General features: G+C 38.7%; 1 protein-coding gene across 1 annotated transcript; it reads left to right on the top strand.

The window, feature by feature from the left end:
* Nucleotides 1-560: 560 nt before the first annotated feature.
* WSB1 (WD repeat and SOCS box containing 1) lies at nt 561-13,611 on the top strand. The gene is made up of 9 exons (XM_067538036.1): nt 561-701; nt 3,013-3,181; nt 4,373-4,641; nt 5,699-5,830; nt 6,302-6,402; nt 8,999-9,171; nt 10,568-10,681; nt 11,698-11,805; nt 12,488-13,611. The coding sequence occupies exons 1-9, from the start codon at nt 662-664 to the stop codon at nt 12,645-12,647; spliced, it is 1,266 nt and encodes a 421-aa protein (XP_067394137.1). The 5' UTR covers nt 561-661; the 3' UTR covers nt 12,648-13,611.
* Nucleotides 13,612-15,760: the final 2,149 nt, after the last annotated feature.

Here is a 15,760-nt window from a genome sequence, read left to right as displayed (position 1 = left end):
TAACGTGCCTCATTCAAATGGCCCTAACACCAGGCCTATCATGAACTATTATTTTACACATGCACGACAAGCAGCCTGCAGCCCCAGTTAAGATCAGTGCCCTACTGCGCCAGGTGCTGTACATAACTATATAATACCCAGTCCCTGCCCTGGAGGGTTTACAATGCCATCCCAGTCAGGATTCCTACCCTAGCCAGAACTTAGTCTCATGCTTGTCCAAACTTTGTTTCTGCCCCCTTGGATCTAGCCCCAAGCCCTGGGCCTGGTTCTAGCCCAAACCTTGGCCCTCAAACTGCCCCCAACTCCTATCCCCTAGTTCTGCACCCCCCGCTCTGAGGGTCCTGCCCCCTGCTTACGTCCCAGACAGTCCCCCCCCATCCGGTGGAATGGTTTCTCCCAGGGCGGTGGCCGTTTGTGGTGTACTGCAGCCGCGAGGCCCGAGGGCGGGAGGGGATGCGAGCGCCCTCGTAGCTCCGCCCCCTGGACGGGGCGGGACTTGCCCCGCCCCTACACGACAACCCCGGACGCGGCGGCCATTTTGTCTCAGTGTTGCTGTCGGTACCTCCCGTCCTGCGTCGCGCGGCGGCAGCTCTCGGTCCGGTTGCTCAGTCCCGCAGCGCCCCGATCCGTGTCAGAGCCGGTCCGAAGGGCGGCTCCGTCGATGGCCAGCTTTCCCCCGAGTGTCAACGAGAAGCTCATCGGTGAGTGGCGGGGCGGGCTGGGACGGGGAGGGGGTTGCGGGTGGGGACGGGGGAAGAGGGGGAGAGGAGATGGGCCTGGCCGAGGGGTTGGGGGGAGTGTGAACATCCGTGGGGGAGGGAGCCGCTGGAGGATTGGGGTGCGCGGGGGGGCTGGATGGGGTAGAGAGTGGGCGCAGGTGTGGAGGGGGGGCTGGGTGAGGGAGAGAGGGAGGGAGGGTAGAGTGTGGGTGGGGAAATGGGTATGGGGGGGCCTGGAGAGGCGGGGGGGGGTATGGGGGGGCCTGGAGAGGCGGAGGAGGGTTGGGTTCGGCGGCGGTTGCACTGGAGCGACGCCAGCTAGAGACGCGTCTGTGGAGGAAACAGGAGCGTGGCTGGCGGGGGGTGGGGTTGGCCGCGCTCTGGACGGCAATGGGGTGAGATGTTGGGTAGGGTCTGGCCAGGAGCTGGAGAGGGGATGGTGAGATCAGAGTGTGCAGGGGTGGGTACCATGAGGGAGCCCAGGCAGTGGTCGCTGTTAAGATTTGGGGGGGCGGTGGGGTGATGGGCATTGTCTGCCCTAGTTTGCCGGCTGTCTAGTTAAGCTCACGTTTGCTGGTCTGATCATTTTAACAAAGCTCTGAAGGTGCTGTAGGTAAAAACATAAAAGCTGTGACCCTCATTAGACCTTGCAGTGCGGTCGCTGTTTTGGATGGTTGGGGGGCGGGGCAGGGGTTTTGACCACCTTACAAAGCATCCTGAGGTGCCTTAGGGGTGAGGGGAGATGCAGTATGTTCTCTTAGGGCAGGAAAGGTTGGGGGAAGGACGTCGCTACAGAGGCGTTTTTCAGACCATGCATCTCAACTCCTCCCTTTAACTTGATGCAGCAGTCTTGATTAGCAAAGTCTTTGTCCTTGCCTTTTTGATTTTGACATAAGTGGCTGCTAATTGTGTGAAATCATAGAAATACAGATAAAAACTATTGTGTTTTGGTTACTTAGTAAAAAAAAAAATTTGCTGAGTTTATATAATATTGTGCATTTTATATGAAGTTTTTCTTTTGGGGAATTTGTATTTTATTTTTGGTAATACAAAAACAACAATCTGCAGGTGAGGGGAAGGGATAGATGAGAAAAGTGATACTTAATATGTATATGATACTTTGTTTAGCTATTTTGGACACTTTGTATTGGTGACTTCAAAACAGTGTTTCCTGGCTTTAAAAAAGGAAATTTATAAACACACATTTTCAGTGTTAACCTTTATTTCCTTTTGGGGAGTGGTTAAAAGCTGCCATTGCATGTGTTGGTTTTCATGTACTGGTAGAGCTCAGAGCCACCTCCCTCCTTTATATGAATACAGAAAGCATGTGCGAAACCAGCCTGGGGCGGTTATCCCGTTGTGTAGGGCAGGGCTGCTGCACAATTCTTTCTCATATTGGGGAGGCACAAGCTCGAAGGTAGTTGATATTGAAATACAAATACTGTACATCCATAAAGAACACTTGCATGTTTAGTACACATTTATACAATTTCATACAAACGATGTGATCATTTTGCACATGTTCCTTAAATTTGCATTTGTAAAAATGGACTTGATGAAAAGCATTATTCTGTCCTCTTAAATCTGTTGGTGGGTGTAATGAGGACAATAAAACGATCCTTCCACTTAAATGGGAGGGAGAAGATATTCTGAGTTCGAGTTCACTAAATAATAATGAAAATCTTTATTCTGATTCCCTGATGAAGTTTTTTCTGCTGTACTCACTAGAAATAAATGGGATTGAGTGTTATTTTTGGATATAATAATTCTCTTTCCATTTGCCTGACAATACATTTAGTGGTGTGTTTTGTTGGGGTGATAAGACATGATGTAACTGCCTTGGCACACACTTAATGTTAAGTTAAAAATTTCACAAAGTAAATTTACCATTCAGCTCTGCTGAAATATTTGCTTGACTTGCAAAGAAGCAAATTTTGGTGTTATCTGTAAGGCTGGAGGTTAGAGTAATTTAAATAATAGTTTCAGCAGACTCATAAATATGATTTCAGCTGGTTTCATATTACTTTGAGATGTGTTTTTCCTATTGTTATTTAAGAATATTTCTGCTGTTTAATGACCTGAAATTTTTGCAGTCGCTGCTAAGGAAGACTTTAAATGAATTTATTGTGACAAAGGCATTTTTCTAGCCTAAAATAAATTAAACATTACTTTAAATTGTATCTGATTTAAAGCAAAAACATCAGCAGAAATCTTTGTTGTTGTTTATAAGTTTAAAATATGCTAAATCTCTTGTTCACATTTTGAATAGGATTTCCTTTGTTTGTTTTTTTAGCGAGATCACGTCCTATAGGAGAACTTATAGCTCCAACATCTCCTTTTGATAAGAAGTGTGGACGTGAAAACTGGACAGTTGCCTTTGCACCTGATGGATCTTATTTTGCATGGTCACAAGGACATCGCATAGTGAAGCTGGTTCCCTGGACTCAATGCTTTAATAACTTGTAAGATTAAAAATTGTGCTGCTTGTTATCAAATTCAGTTTCTCCTATTTCTTCATTTAGTAAAAGAAATATGAAGTGACCGGTAAAAGAATAAACAGGATGGCGTGCTGTATTTGCTGCTTTATAATGTATAAATAAGAGATTAGGTTATTTGGGTTTTTTATCTATAAATTGTCTTGATTTTTATATATAAGTAGGAAGAGTCTATGGACAACAGGAGAACTAGTGGGGTTACGATAGCAAAAATGAAATACAAACTTGTGCAGTGAAAGGGGAAGTGATTTTAAACTTGGACTTTTTGTTTAACATCTATATCAACTTCCTGAAACACTAAAAAAGAAGCTTTTTAATAGAGATTCAGATAGCTTACTTTTTCAGTTGAGGACTGAGAACTCCCACTCCAGTTCTTTGGTTGTCTAACAAAATCAGGAAACATGAATTTACATTCTTGACATCTCTAAGTTTAAAGAAACAAGCAGAATATTCTCATCATTTTTTCAGCACATCAGTAAAAAAAAAAAACCATGGCACAGGTTTGTTTCATTTGCAGGTCATTTTGAATTCCATCTGAATATTCGTAAATTACATTTTTGTGATTAAGACAGCTGCATTCCCCTGTATAGCAAATACTACTTCTCTGCATAGTGCTCAGCTTATTAATTCTTGTGTGCAGGCTTCAGTATCTCTTATTAGGATTTTTCTAATTAAATGTAGTGTTTTGAAGGGCACATTAGTGAGTTGCAGCAGAAGAGAAAGGATCCCTCCCCGCCCCAATCTTTTATATAAAAAACAATTCAAATACTTAATTCTAATACAAATTCAGTTTCTCATTACAATTTTCAATTTAAATGTAGCATTTAAAATGTTATTTTTCATGAAGCATTAAGGAAGCTAACTGCTCTGTACAGAGAGGCAGAATTAGGCAAAATTTATTTTCCTAATTCTGGAAAAGATTTTCCGATATAGCAAACTCTTTTCACAACCGAGAAACAAGGAACAAACATTTTAAAATCTTAAGTAAGGTATTAATTTTAGATACCATGATGATACCATTATGACTGCCCATAAATTCCTTGAAATTCTAAGATTTTTCCATTTCGCTATACTGAGTACACACTCTTGCTTTAAAATACAAGTTCATTACGTTTACAGTAAAGCTTATTATTTCTGAAATACTGACTTGTTTTACAGCTTGTTGCATGGCACAAAGAATGTTGCAAATTCAATCAATGCAAGACTTTCAAGACAGAACAGTGATAGTGGTCAGAAAAATAAGCCTTGTGAGCATATAATAGACTGTGGTGATACAGTCTGGAGTCTTGCTTTTGGGTCTTCAGTGCCTGAGAAACAGAGTCGTTGTGTGAATATAGAATGGCATCGATTCAAATTTGGGCAAGATCAGCTTCTGCTTGCAACGGGCTTGAACAACGGGCGCATCAAAATATGGGATGTATACACAGGTACAGGAGCTTGTTCAAATGTTTGTATTGCCATTGTCACTTCGCAATGCATTTTGAAGCTATGTAATCAACTAGAATAACTGGATTCTACATGTATATTGGTTTATGAATACTAATCTGAAAAGTGCAGTTAGAGTGAAATGAGTTAGGTCTAAAAATAGAAGGAATAATTGCAACTACAGTTGTACTAAAGAAATGCTGTTAAAAAGAGAAAAAATGGTTCAAATTGTTCTTCAGCATCTCCAAACCATTATTGTCTTGTTACTGTTTTATGTGAAATTTCACCTGTTAATGCACCTTAGAAATGTCATTTGAGTATGGCAAAGAGATGAGGAACATGGGGTAGAAATACCCATTTAGGCCTCAGTCCAAAGTGCTTAAATATGTGTTTCACTTGAGGCACATGGGTTTGTAGTTTTAGGAGGTTTTTAAAGCAAAATTTAGCATTCCAGGTAGGGAAGAATTTCCTTTAGTACCTTGATTCTGGGGAAGAATTTTTTAGAAATAATTATTGCTGGTCCCACTTTGTCTATAAGTAATATTGCTTAGGTTAAAACAGGCTGACAGAGTCATAGCCAAGCTATGAGGTGGGGGGTCCTACAATCTAACTTGTAATAGTTACCATCATATTGGGTGGCAACTAACTCCTGGCTACTTAGCAGTGAAACTACTTAATAAATATTAGGCAAGTTGCTGTTTTAAAAACTTGCTAATTGAAGTTCAGAACAAAACAATGCATCCATCTAAAGTTAAAAGGTAATTCACTTAGATTAGTTTTCAGACATCTAATCTTGTTAGTGTATAGATTTTAGAAGTTTAGCTTTGCAGGAGGTAGTCAGAGTTGAAAGTTTAAACACATCTTATCACTATGAAGTATGTATACAAGATTAACTTCTCTTTTCATATGTTAGATACATCTGTGCCCTAACCAATCTCCAAAAGTAAGCAAGGAGGAAGGAAATTTCTCTGTTTAAGCTTTATTTGGGAGCATTTAATTTGAGTTAAGAGAACTGCTATGCACTTTTTCCTCTTAATTGGTATCATTTTTGTGCAACAGGAAAACTCCTCCTTAACCTGATGGACCATACTGAAGTGGTCAGAGATTTAACCTTTGCCCCAGATGGCAGCCTGATATTAGTGTCTGCATCAAGAGACAAAACGCTAAGAGTGTGGGACCTGAAAGATGATGGTATAGTATTGTTTGATTTATTTTTTGAAAGATCATCTGTTGGGAGAGCATAGAACAATCTTTCTGTGGTAGTCAGCAGTAATATCAATGTATATTTTGGATTTTTTAAACCTTTATTGACCTCAAATCCCCTGTAGTAGTCATTTGATCTTTGTCCCATATATTGCAGTCTGTATATGCACCTCAGCAAGGAGCATATACTTGAGATTCAGTAGCCAGTTACAATGGGATGAGTACTGACCCTGCTGGTCAAGTTAGAGTTCTGAAGCCATTTCAATATGGCAGGTAACTTTTGTACAGCCAACATCTCTTTAAAACAAAAAAAGTAGTCCAGGAAAACAATACGGTGTGTCTTTCAAAAAATCTTTTGCATAAAATGTTAAACAAAACTGGACTTTGAATAGACTGTTCATGAGGGTTACTAATCTGGAACTAATACTACTTCTAGTTATGCCATTTTTTCCTTTGCAGGAAATATGATGAAGGTATTAAGAGGGCACCAGAACTGGGTATATGGCTGTGCTTTTTCTCCAGACTCTTCCATTCTTTGTTCCGTTGGAGCCAGTAAAGCAGTATGTGTCAGAGTTTCTTGTTCATAAATTTATTATTGAATTGTGTGTATAATCATTTTAAATCTAAGTAACAAATAAAGCTTGTGCTCGGTGTCATGAACTTCTAATGTTTTTATGATGATGCAAGAAGTTGCATGAAAGAAATTGAAGTAAACTAGCTAAGATGCCTTTATATACTGATTTATGAACTGAGAACTTGCACTGCTTTTAGTTGAAGAAACTTTAAGCATCCTTTGAAGTAGCTTGCACATCTGCATCTGTTCATAGAATAAAAACTAAGGAAAGTAAAACTTGTAGTGTTAAGAATGGAATATTTAGGCTAATGTTTTAATCAAATTATCTTGCTGTTGATTTTATCCTTTCTATTTCCTGCTCAATTAAAAGGACTTTTCAAAGTCTGAGCTGGTCATGGTCTCTTCTGCTGAACAAAAATGTTTCTACGTATTCTCAAATACAACTAGCACTCATATGTCTAAAACATCTAGAAAGAAGAACAGCATATTGGTTTTGTTTCCATCTGTATTCTAATGTCCTGCTAGAGAACTGAAAGCAGTGCAGGTAAAGCACGTTTTACAATAAGCTGCTCTTCTTGGCACTGAAAAACCATTAGTTAGTGTAAAATAGAGGAAAAGGAAAATATTAGTTTATAGTTTCTATGGATAGTATACTAAAGTTCAGTGATTAGCAAAACCATAAACTAATGTGAATATTGAACACTACTTTACTAGGATAATTGTTAGAATGCATTTTATATTTTTTTAAAAAGTTTGGTAAATTAAAAGTTCAGATTTGATAGAGAACAGTTTAGTCCAGAGGTCCCCAAACTGTGGGGCATGCCTCCTCGAGGAAGCGCCACTCAGCCATGCTCTGCCCCATCTCTGCTCTAGCCTCATCCCCCAACTGCAGCCCCAGCCTAGCCTCCTGGCTGTGGTCCTGTCCCCCACTCCTGGCCAGTCCTGGCTCCCCAGCCCCATGGCTGCAGCTCCAGCCCCCACCCTGGACCAGCTGCAGCTCAAGCCCCAGCTTGTGGCTCCATTCATGGCCCTCGACCATGGCTTTGGACCCAGCGCCTGACTGCGGCTCTTGGGGGTGTGTGGAGCAGGTAAGGGGGGGCATGACCCCAAAAGTTTGGGGACCACTGGTTTTGTCCTTTTAAAATAGAACACATGTGGATGTATACATTGATATTTTTAGGCTGTGTGTTTTCCATAAGCTTCTTGCTTTCCCTGTCACAGGTGGTGGCAGCAATATTGGTGTGATTGATGTTAAGCTGGCACCACTCACACAGGCGCACAATGGTGTTAGCTGGGCAGAAAGAGTGGCATCTCTGGCTACCAGGCTGGGGGCGAACTTTACCATAGGATGAAGTAACCTTGCATTCGACTGCAGGGTGTACTGTACGTACGCAGGTGCTGGTTGATGTCCACTTTCTGCTTTTTTTCTTTCTTTCTTTTTTTAAATTTTCACAGCAGTGAAATCCATTGACTCCTAAAACTTAAATTTTATTTTCCAGTTTTATGGAATTTTGGGGTCTTATTAGTGAAACTGGTCAACATGATACTTAAAACTAACTGACTTGGAAAATGGTTTCATTTTAGTAAAAGTATGTGAAGCACTAATACTATTTTCTTTGGTTAAACTTAAGTTGTTTGAATTTATCTGTCTGAGATGTTTTTAGTATTTAATCTGCAGTAAAATTGTACTGGGAGGGGGGGAAAAAGAACCCAAAGAGCACTTACAGGGACAGATTTAATATATAATTTTGTACCCATAAAGTCTGTTAGGCTATTTTCTATAACATTACATTAAAACATAGTAGAACCTTCATATTAAGTTATTCAGCACAGTCTTCAGGGCAATTTTATATAATGTAGCACTGCATGTAAAATCCCCAGAAATTACTATTCTACTTTACCAATTTCTGTAGTCAGATTTACAGTAAAATGGATAAATCACAATACTCAAATGTTTTCTTTGTTGTTGATATAATTAAAGTTAAAATGCATAAACTTGTTTTAATAATGTGGTTAGACTTCCTTGTTATGATGTTGCCAAAGACATTTCTTTTGGCTGTAAAAATTCTCTTTGCTTGCAGTATCTGTTTCTCTTCCTAGGCTGACGTTGGTGATCCAAGCGTATTGTAAACAAGTGATCTTAAACTCAAAGGGGATGCCACTGGAGTAACAATATGTTAACCTTACTTTTTCTGTCTGTATATTTCTTAAAATTTTGGTAGTTATTGAAAAGAGGGGACTGTAGTGCTTAACCCTATTTATTTCTGTGTATTTTAATAAAATAATTTTGTAATACATGGATTTTGGTAAAACTACATGGTTAAATTGCATTGCCTTTCTTATATTTTGGCTTATTTTGTAAATAACATTTAACAAACTTAAGTTAGAATTTGCATGTCTGCTTTAATTTTTTTAAAAACTGATTTTAATCTGAGTATGACACGAGCATATTTCTTAATTGTAGTAATTTATAATGCTTGATTTAATATAATCCTAAGTAAAACTAGCAGTCAGTTAAGAAATGTAAATGCTTCATTGTGTGTCTGAGCAAAAGCTATAACCTTGGCTTTTTTTAATTTCAGGTTTTTCTTTGGGATATGGATAAGTACTCCATGATCCGGAAACTAGAAGGACATCACAACGATGTTGTAGCTTGTGAGTTTTCTCCTGATGGAGCTTTACTGGCTACTGCATCTTATGATACTCGAGTTTATGTCTGGGATCCCCATATTGGAGTTATTCTAATGGAATTTGGGTAAGCAGAGTAGTTAAATGTGTTTATACTTCCTTCTTGGAATTTACAAAAGGATCTGACCATAGTTTATACCTAATGAAAATGCAGGGAATGAAAAAGTGATGGAATTGTTTCCTGTTTGGATTTAATAAGGTATAATGTCAAATAACAAAACTTCAACTGAGTTAATTTAATTACAATAATCAGGCAATACTTAATGTAGTACTATACCGGAAGGAAGCAAACGTACCAACTCTCTGTAACTGGAGAAATGATGACAACTTACTTCAGTTCACTTGTAACTAAGTTCCCAAAAACTCTTTCCTTTTAGAGGATGTTAGACAAAAAAATTCCTTTGTGTGGAGGTAAGTGTCTTTCCCATAGTAAATTTCAGTGTTCTATTTTCAAATATTTCATTTTACCTAATTACTAATGGAATTCCTTTTATGGTATCTCAGTTTACCTGATTGATAAACTAAAGGGATTTCAAATCCAGTCATTATTACTGACAGCTGTGGTAACCAGCAGTTCCTAATGAGTTAAAAATAACTTTCAATGGGTCATTATTCCATTCATCACATAAAACATCAGCAATAACAAATACCTCTTATCAATCACAGAACATAATTGGATCATAAGCACCCCGTATCAATTACCCTGTCTATTTATTATACTGTGCTTCTGTCAACATCCTTCATTAGTTGAGAACAGCCCAGTAGTTGATTCAGTTCATGAGCATTGGTCATACACTAAGTTCAATTTCAGAACAAACACAAAGTTCTTAGAATCCAGACACACCTTGGCTCATGCAGCACGGATTCTGGGAGTACAGTCAATATACAAAGAATTATGAGTTTAACATACACAGATTATAACAGGTTAATATTTACTAACAGAATTACTGAAATGGTTCAATTTCTTATCAAAACCTAAATGTATGCCTGCTAATTGCACAGTAATTGAAAAGGGAATGGTGTATTACTTGGCTTGCTTGACTAGTAGATGAGAAAAAACTCAGCTTTGGACAATAGAGGGTGGTGGAAGTACAAAATTGACACCATGCACTAAGATTTTATTCCCTGGGAGAAAACTGCTCTATCTCCCAGTTATTAAATTCCCATGTTTTATAATGTGAAAGATAAGTTCTAGGAGAGTACTATCTCTATAATTGAAAATGTGTAATTCAAGTGCTTTAAAAGGTGCTTTAAAACCTACTAGTGGAAGCGTCTTCAGTATATAGCTAGTAATGTGATGTCCTTTGTAAAGCTGTGCAGCTGTATCTCTTAATTCATATATTAAAGACAAATGTGAAGTAAAAAAAATCCTCTTGAAGTCTATCACTGATCATGGCTAACAGAAACTCCTACATAGTTTTCAATGGTTATGCTGTGCGTTGAACCTGTCTGTCTGTCTACAGGCATCTGTTTCCCCCTCCAACTCCAATATTTGCTGGGGGAGCGAATGACAGATGGGTGAGATCTGTATCTTTTAGTCATGATGGACTGCATATTGCAAGCCTTGCTGATGATAAGTAAGTATCAGGAAAGAGTTGTTGCACTCTTTTGCTTCTTCCCAGTAATTAAAAATTCCTTGTAATACACACCACTTATTTTTTTAACTGACAACAGACTGCTTGTAGCAGTGCCATGCTGTCCGAATGATCTGTTGTAAAACTCTCTCTCATAACCATATCAAATAAACAAGAGATGATGTACAGAGGAGATCTTAAATGGCACTGCAAACATACAACAGATATCTGTAAAAAGGTGGAGAAATAAAGGCCCTCTATATAACTTGATTTCAACAAATCATTGAAATAGCGTGCTCCTGGGTCTGGTTGAATGACATGTTTCAAGAAAAAATGGATCAGTATGATTACTTGGGTCATCTTGGCTTATTTTTGTAGTTTAGTGTATGGTTTTGTTCAAGAAGACTGAGACACAATCAATTTTTACAGTAGAAGATTTTAAAGATAGGAAAGGCATCCTGTCTCAAGACAAGGGAACCTTATTTTGGTAGCTTGCTAAAATGAGGATTGAGACCTCTTAGCGGAAATAACATCTGCTAAAGTTTTGACTCTAATCTACTTCCAGATCATGAATTAAGATTCTTTGACTGCAGTATACCTAATTTTTTGCTTGCTGTTACTAAGTCTGTAGTATCTATTGCATACTCTTCAAATGATAGCCAGTTATATTTCTTTAGAACTAGTGCCCGAGAGATGCACAAATGTAAAGTTGTATAACTGCACCAGTGGTTTTCAATCTGTAGTCTGCAGACCCCGGGAATGGGTGGCTGGGTGGGTGTCTCTGCAGACTATCTAAGATTTCCAAAATGGAGATTTCACACCTCCATTTGAAATTTTTTAGGGGTCCGCAAATGAAAAAAGGTTGAAAACCACTGGACTACATGACTGCAAGTGAAGACAACATATTATAAATGCATAAATATATATTTCACAAATTTAGGTTAACATTTCATAAATTATTGTATTGTATTAAAGAAATTGGTTACTCTGCCTTTAACAGCTAATTTTTTTGCTTCCAGAATGGTGAGGTTCTGGAGTATTGAAGAAGACTATCCTGTACAAGTTGCACCTTTGAACAATGGGCTTTGCTGTGCCTTTTCTACTGATGGCAGTGTTCTAGCTGCTGGGCAAGTATACAGCTAATAAATAATAGTTAACACGTACGCAGCATTATCCAGTCTCGAAGTACTTTGCAAATGTTAACTAGCAGTTCTAGCTCCCTTGCTTCTAAATGTCTGTTTCTGCTTTTGATGGTTTGAAGGAAGAATCAGTGCTTATTCAAGCAAGCCTCGAGTTCAGTAACACCTAGAGTTTAACAACCATAGTCTCTCTTTTCTCTGTAGTATTTAGGAAATGATCATGCAAACCATGAACGAGGGGGAGGGATTCTCTTGCCTGGCCTGACCCATCTACAGCACTGTGTAGCCGTGGAAGTGCTGTAAAAACCCTTTAGCCATCTAGGGGCGAATTCTCCTTGTGCAGGCACTGCACTAGGCAGTCCTGCACAGGCCCCTGGAATCCCCTAGCGTAGTACACTGCCATTTATAATCTGAACGGCTCAGTGTCTGCTGCCATCATAGCGTAAGAGAAAGATCTGCCTTAGGTTTGCCGGGAGGTGTTTCAGCCCCAGCCCATAATCCAAGGAGCACAGCATGCAATCTTAACTATGCTATTTAACATCTAGATTTGGGGAACAAATAGTTTAGAGGAGAGGATTTCTGTGGCTTCTCCCAACTATCGAATTCTAGTAAAGGTGTGCAATTCTGAAAGTAGCCCTGTGGAATAATTGACTTTTGTGTTTGTGTGCAGAACGCACGATGGAAGCGTGTACTTCTGGGCGACTCCAAAACATGTGTCCAGTCTTCAACACTTGTGTCGCATGGCAATTAGAAGAGTGATGCCTACTACCCAAGTGAAGAACTTGCCTGTCCCTTCAAAAGTGGTGGAGTTTCTTTCCTACCAGACTTAAACAAAAAAATCCCTTGCATGTGACCAGTCTGCTGAAACTGGCAAAAGTACATTTTTAAAGAAACCTCAAGCTTTACAGCCTTCAAGCTTCTACAGGTTTTCAAGATCTATTTAAATTTGATACATCTAAAAAATTTGTCCTGCATTTTGACAATGGAGTTTTTAATATTATTTATATAAAAATACAATAGAAGTATTTCTGAAGTTCTCAGACAATTTTCTAAAATTCAACTGTGAAAACATGTACATATGTAGATGTAAGCTGTTACGTGTTATCAGTGGACCTTTTAAAATTGCTTTCCTGATTTAGTGTATATCCTGTATATATTGCTTCTGTAGAGCCATCAGATGCATCAGTGCTGTAAAGCAGAAGGATAGCTATTATTCTGGGACACAGAGTGAGACAAATATTGACTTAAGGAAGCTTAACTGCTTTGTACGTACATACATTAGTTGGGGTTCAGGACACTGATCCACAGATACGAAATCATGTTAGTTTATTTTGTGGGGACGTTCAGCTTAGTTTTCATTAGTGCTGATGTGTGGTTAAGGGAAGTAGGTTGAGTGAAGGATGGATTGGATAGAATATAAATCCTGGAACATCGCTTTGATTAGCAAACATGTTTGTCATCTAAAGCAGGCCTTAATTTTTGTGACAACAAAAAGGTTAAATTTAAACCCTGGGTGGTCATTAAGAAAAATATCCTTAAATTTCTAAAATCTAACTACTGTATTGTTGCCTGGTATATTGTCTGTAATGTGTGAAGTTTACAGACTTCTGTTATTCTGTGACCCTATAATATCTCTTCGGGGGTGATATGGATAACTGCCAAAGATAAGCAAAATGTTTGCTTTTGCCTTCTGTTATTTATCTGTACCTGCAGATATAAAGAATGTATGCATTGCATAAAATGCCTGATTATATATATTTTTGTTTTTTATTAAAGACTTGTACAAAAACCTCACTTTTCTGAACCCATGATGTCTGGTGACTTCTTTTGTGTGCAAGGAGGTGTTGGTTATGAAAATAATGAAATAATTTTAGTGGAAGTCTCCTGTTAAAGAGCTGTTGTGATGATACCCTAAAAATTTCAAGGGCATAATAGTGCATATAATGAAGGGAGGGTTGGTAGTGTTAAATCCTTTTGATTGTACTGACGTACGTGTAGGTTAAGCTTCTCAAAAGGCCTTTTAAAAGTATTCTAGGCCATGTGTTACACCATACTTTGGTTGGCATAACTGCAGGTACGGGTGTAAAGGTGTGATTCTTGATTGACAGCTGACAAAAGGCCTTAGTGTAGATGCAGTTAGACCAACGTTTTCACTGGTATAGCTGGCTTCACGGGGGGCTGAAATAAGCTATGCTAGTAACTTTGCACATCCACTCTCAGAGCATACTGGTGTACTCATGGCCTTACGCAAAGACAACAAAATAGTTGTCCAGTTAATTAAACATATAATGCTTTTCTTGTGTTACGCATACATTATATGTGCATGCATGTATAAAGTGTTTGCTAATGGTCTAGAAAATTCCAGAATTATAAAATTTGATATCCATAATAAATGCACTACATTGAAAGTTCTATTAGATTAGGTTTTGGACAATGATTCAGTAAGTTGCCATTTGAAGAAGTGTTCATAACTTAATATTTGATTATAAGATGAGGGAAGAGCTTTAACTACAGCAAACAAAGACTGGTGACAGTGTTGACTGGAACGCTACAAAATGGAGAATTCAGAAGGATGAGCTAAGTTTTACCCACTACATACATGAATAGGGAAATAAAAGTAAGAAATTGCAAAATGAAAAGCCTCTAGTAGCTGGGGTGAAAATTGTGCAGAATTAAACTAGGGAAGTCAAGAGCCAAGCAGAAATGAAAACTTGGTCTGTAAATGATAGGAGTAAAATTACTTGTGGTCAGCATAGCAGAATTGCACAATTGCTATACTGGGATGTTAAACCTTGGAGTAATGACAACAATTTAAGAGGAAGAAAAATTTGATTACAAGACGTATTTGTACTCAATATAAGAGTTATTTACAATTCTAGTCTCAAATTTGCTGCCAGCCAAGGTCTGCCAGCTCATGTTTAAAACTACATTAGATGATGTAACTAATGTAGATGGAGACAATTGTGCTCCCAGCAATACACAATTCCATTAATGTGACTGCCAAATAAAATGGTGTCAACCTATCATCCTAGAGTAAAAATACCTGTCAGCTGGACTTAATTGTACAGAACAAGGCTGCTCTGAACTAATCAAGCAGCAGCCTTTTAACAGCAGTACAGTGAGCATCTGTTGGTTGCTCTACTCCACCCGCATTGTTGTTTACTGCAAATTCAATTAATTTTAAGCAAACAATACAAAGTACGGGAGCCTATAGCATAGGGCCTTGTGCCAAAATTCAAATGATAGGTGACAGGTTGCTGAGGGTATTTGAGATACAGAGCCTTTATCCTGGTCAAATCTGGTGTAGGTCCTTCAGAACCTAGTACCAGTGTTATCAGCTGAAAGCTGCTCCTATGGTCTATGTGGAGTTCATCTCTGTCCAGTTTCTAGTAGCTAAATAGTTACATCACATTTTGCGCACACTCAGTGCTTGCTGTTCTCAGCAGGGAGGTCAGCAAACCAGCAGTCCCCAAGGAGGCTGAACTTGCTCCTAATGTTGCTCCATGACCATGACCTAATGATACAGAAAGCATAACTTCAATGGGAATGGCAATTAACTTGGTAATGAATTTCCTGCTTTGAAAATGGTTTGCTTAGCTTTGACTTGTGTTCAAGCATCTTGGCATTTATTTTCCAGCAAGAGATGATTAACTAGCCATGCCATTCAGTTTCATTAAGCAATTAGTTTAATTAGACAGATTATATGGAGGACAAATTCATTCTGCTCACAAAGTGTGCCCAAATATTGTAAAATTGTAACTGAAAGTACAAAAGATCCAAGTGATCATTTCTTGTCTTTCATTTAGGAATCTGGTGCTGTTTTATTTTACAGAAAATATAGCATAGTTATTCTGCCATCAGCAATTAATTGGGGGTGCGCACTTATGAAATCTGTTTTGATTTAACAATGCCATGCTCTTTCATTCAGACTCCTGTGTCTTGC

Source organism: Emydura macquarii, unplaced genomic scaffold (assembly GCF_026122565.2).
Source record: "Emydura macquarii macquarii isolate MOO-44397 ecotype Brisbane River unplaced genomic scaffold, CSIRO-AGI_Emac_v2 contig_450, whole genome shotgun sequence".
NCBI classification, from domain to species: domain Eukaryota; kingdom Metazoa; phylum Chordata; order Testudines; family Chelidae; genus Emydura; species Emydura macquarii.
The sequence above is the reverse complement of the archived record's forward strand: the minus strand, read 5'-3'. Positions and strand labels throughout refer to the sequence as shown.

Excerpts from the sequence above, each read along its gene's own strand:
- WSB1 (XM_067538036.1), top strand. The coding sequence starts at position 662 with ATGGCCAGCTTTCCCCCGAGTGTCAACGAGAAGCTCATCG. Across the intron at positions 702-3,012 it reads TGTCAACGAGAAGCTCATCG|CGAGATCACGTCCTATAGGA; the intron begins GTGAGTGGCGGG and ends TTGTTTTTTTAG. Across the intron at positions 5,831-6,301 it reads GTGGGACCTGAAAGATGATG|GAAATATGATGAAGGTATTA; the intron begins GTATAGTATTGT and ends TTTCCTTTGCAG.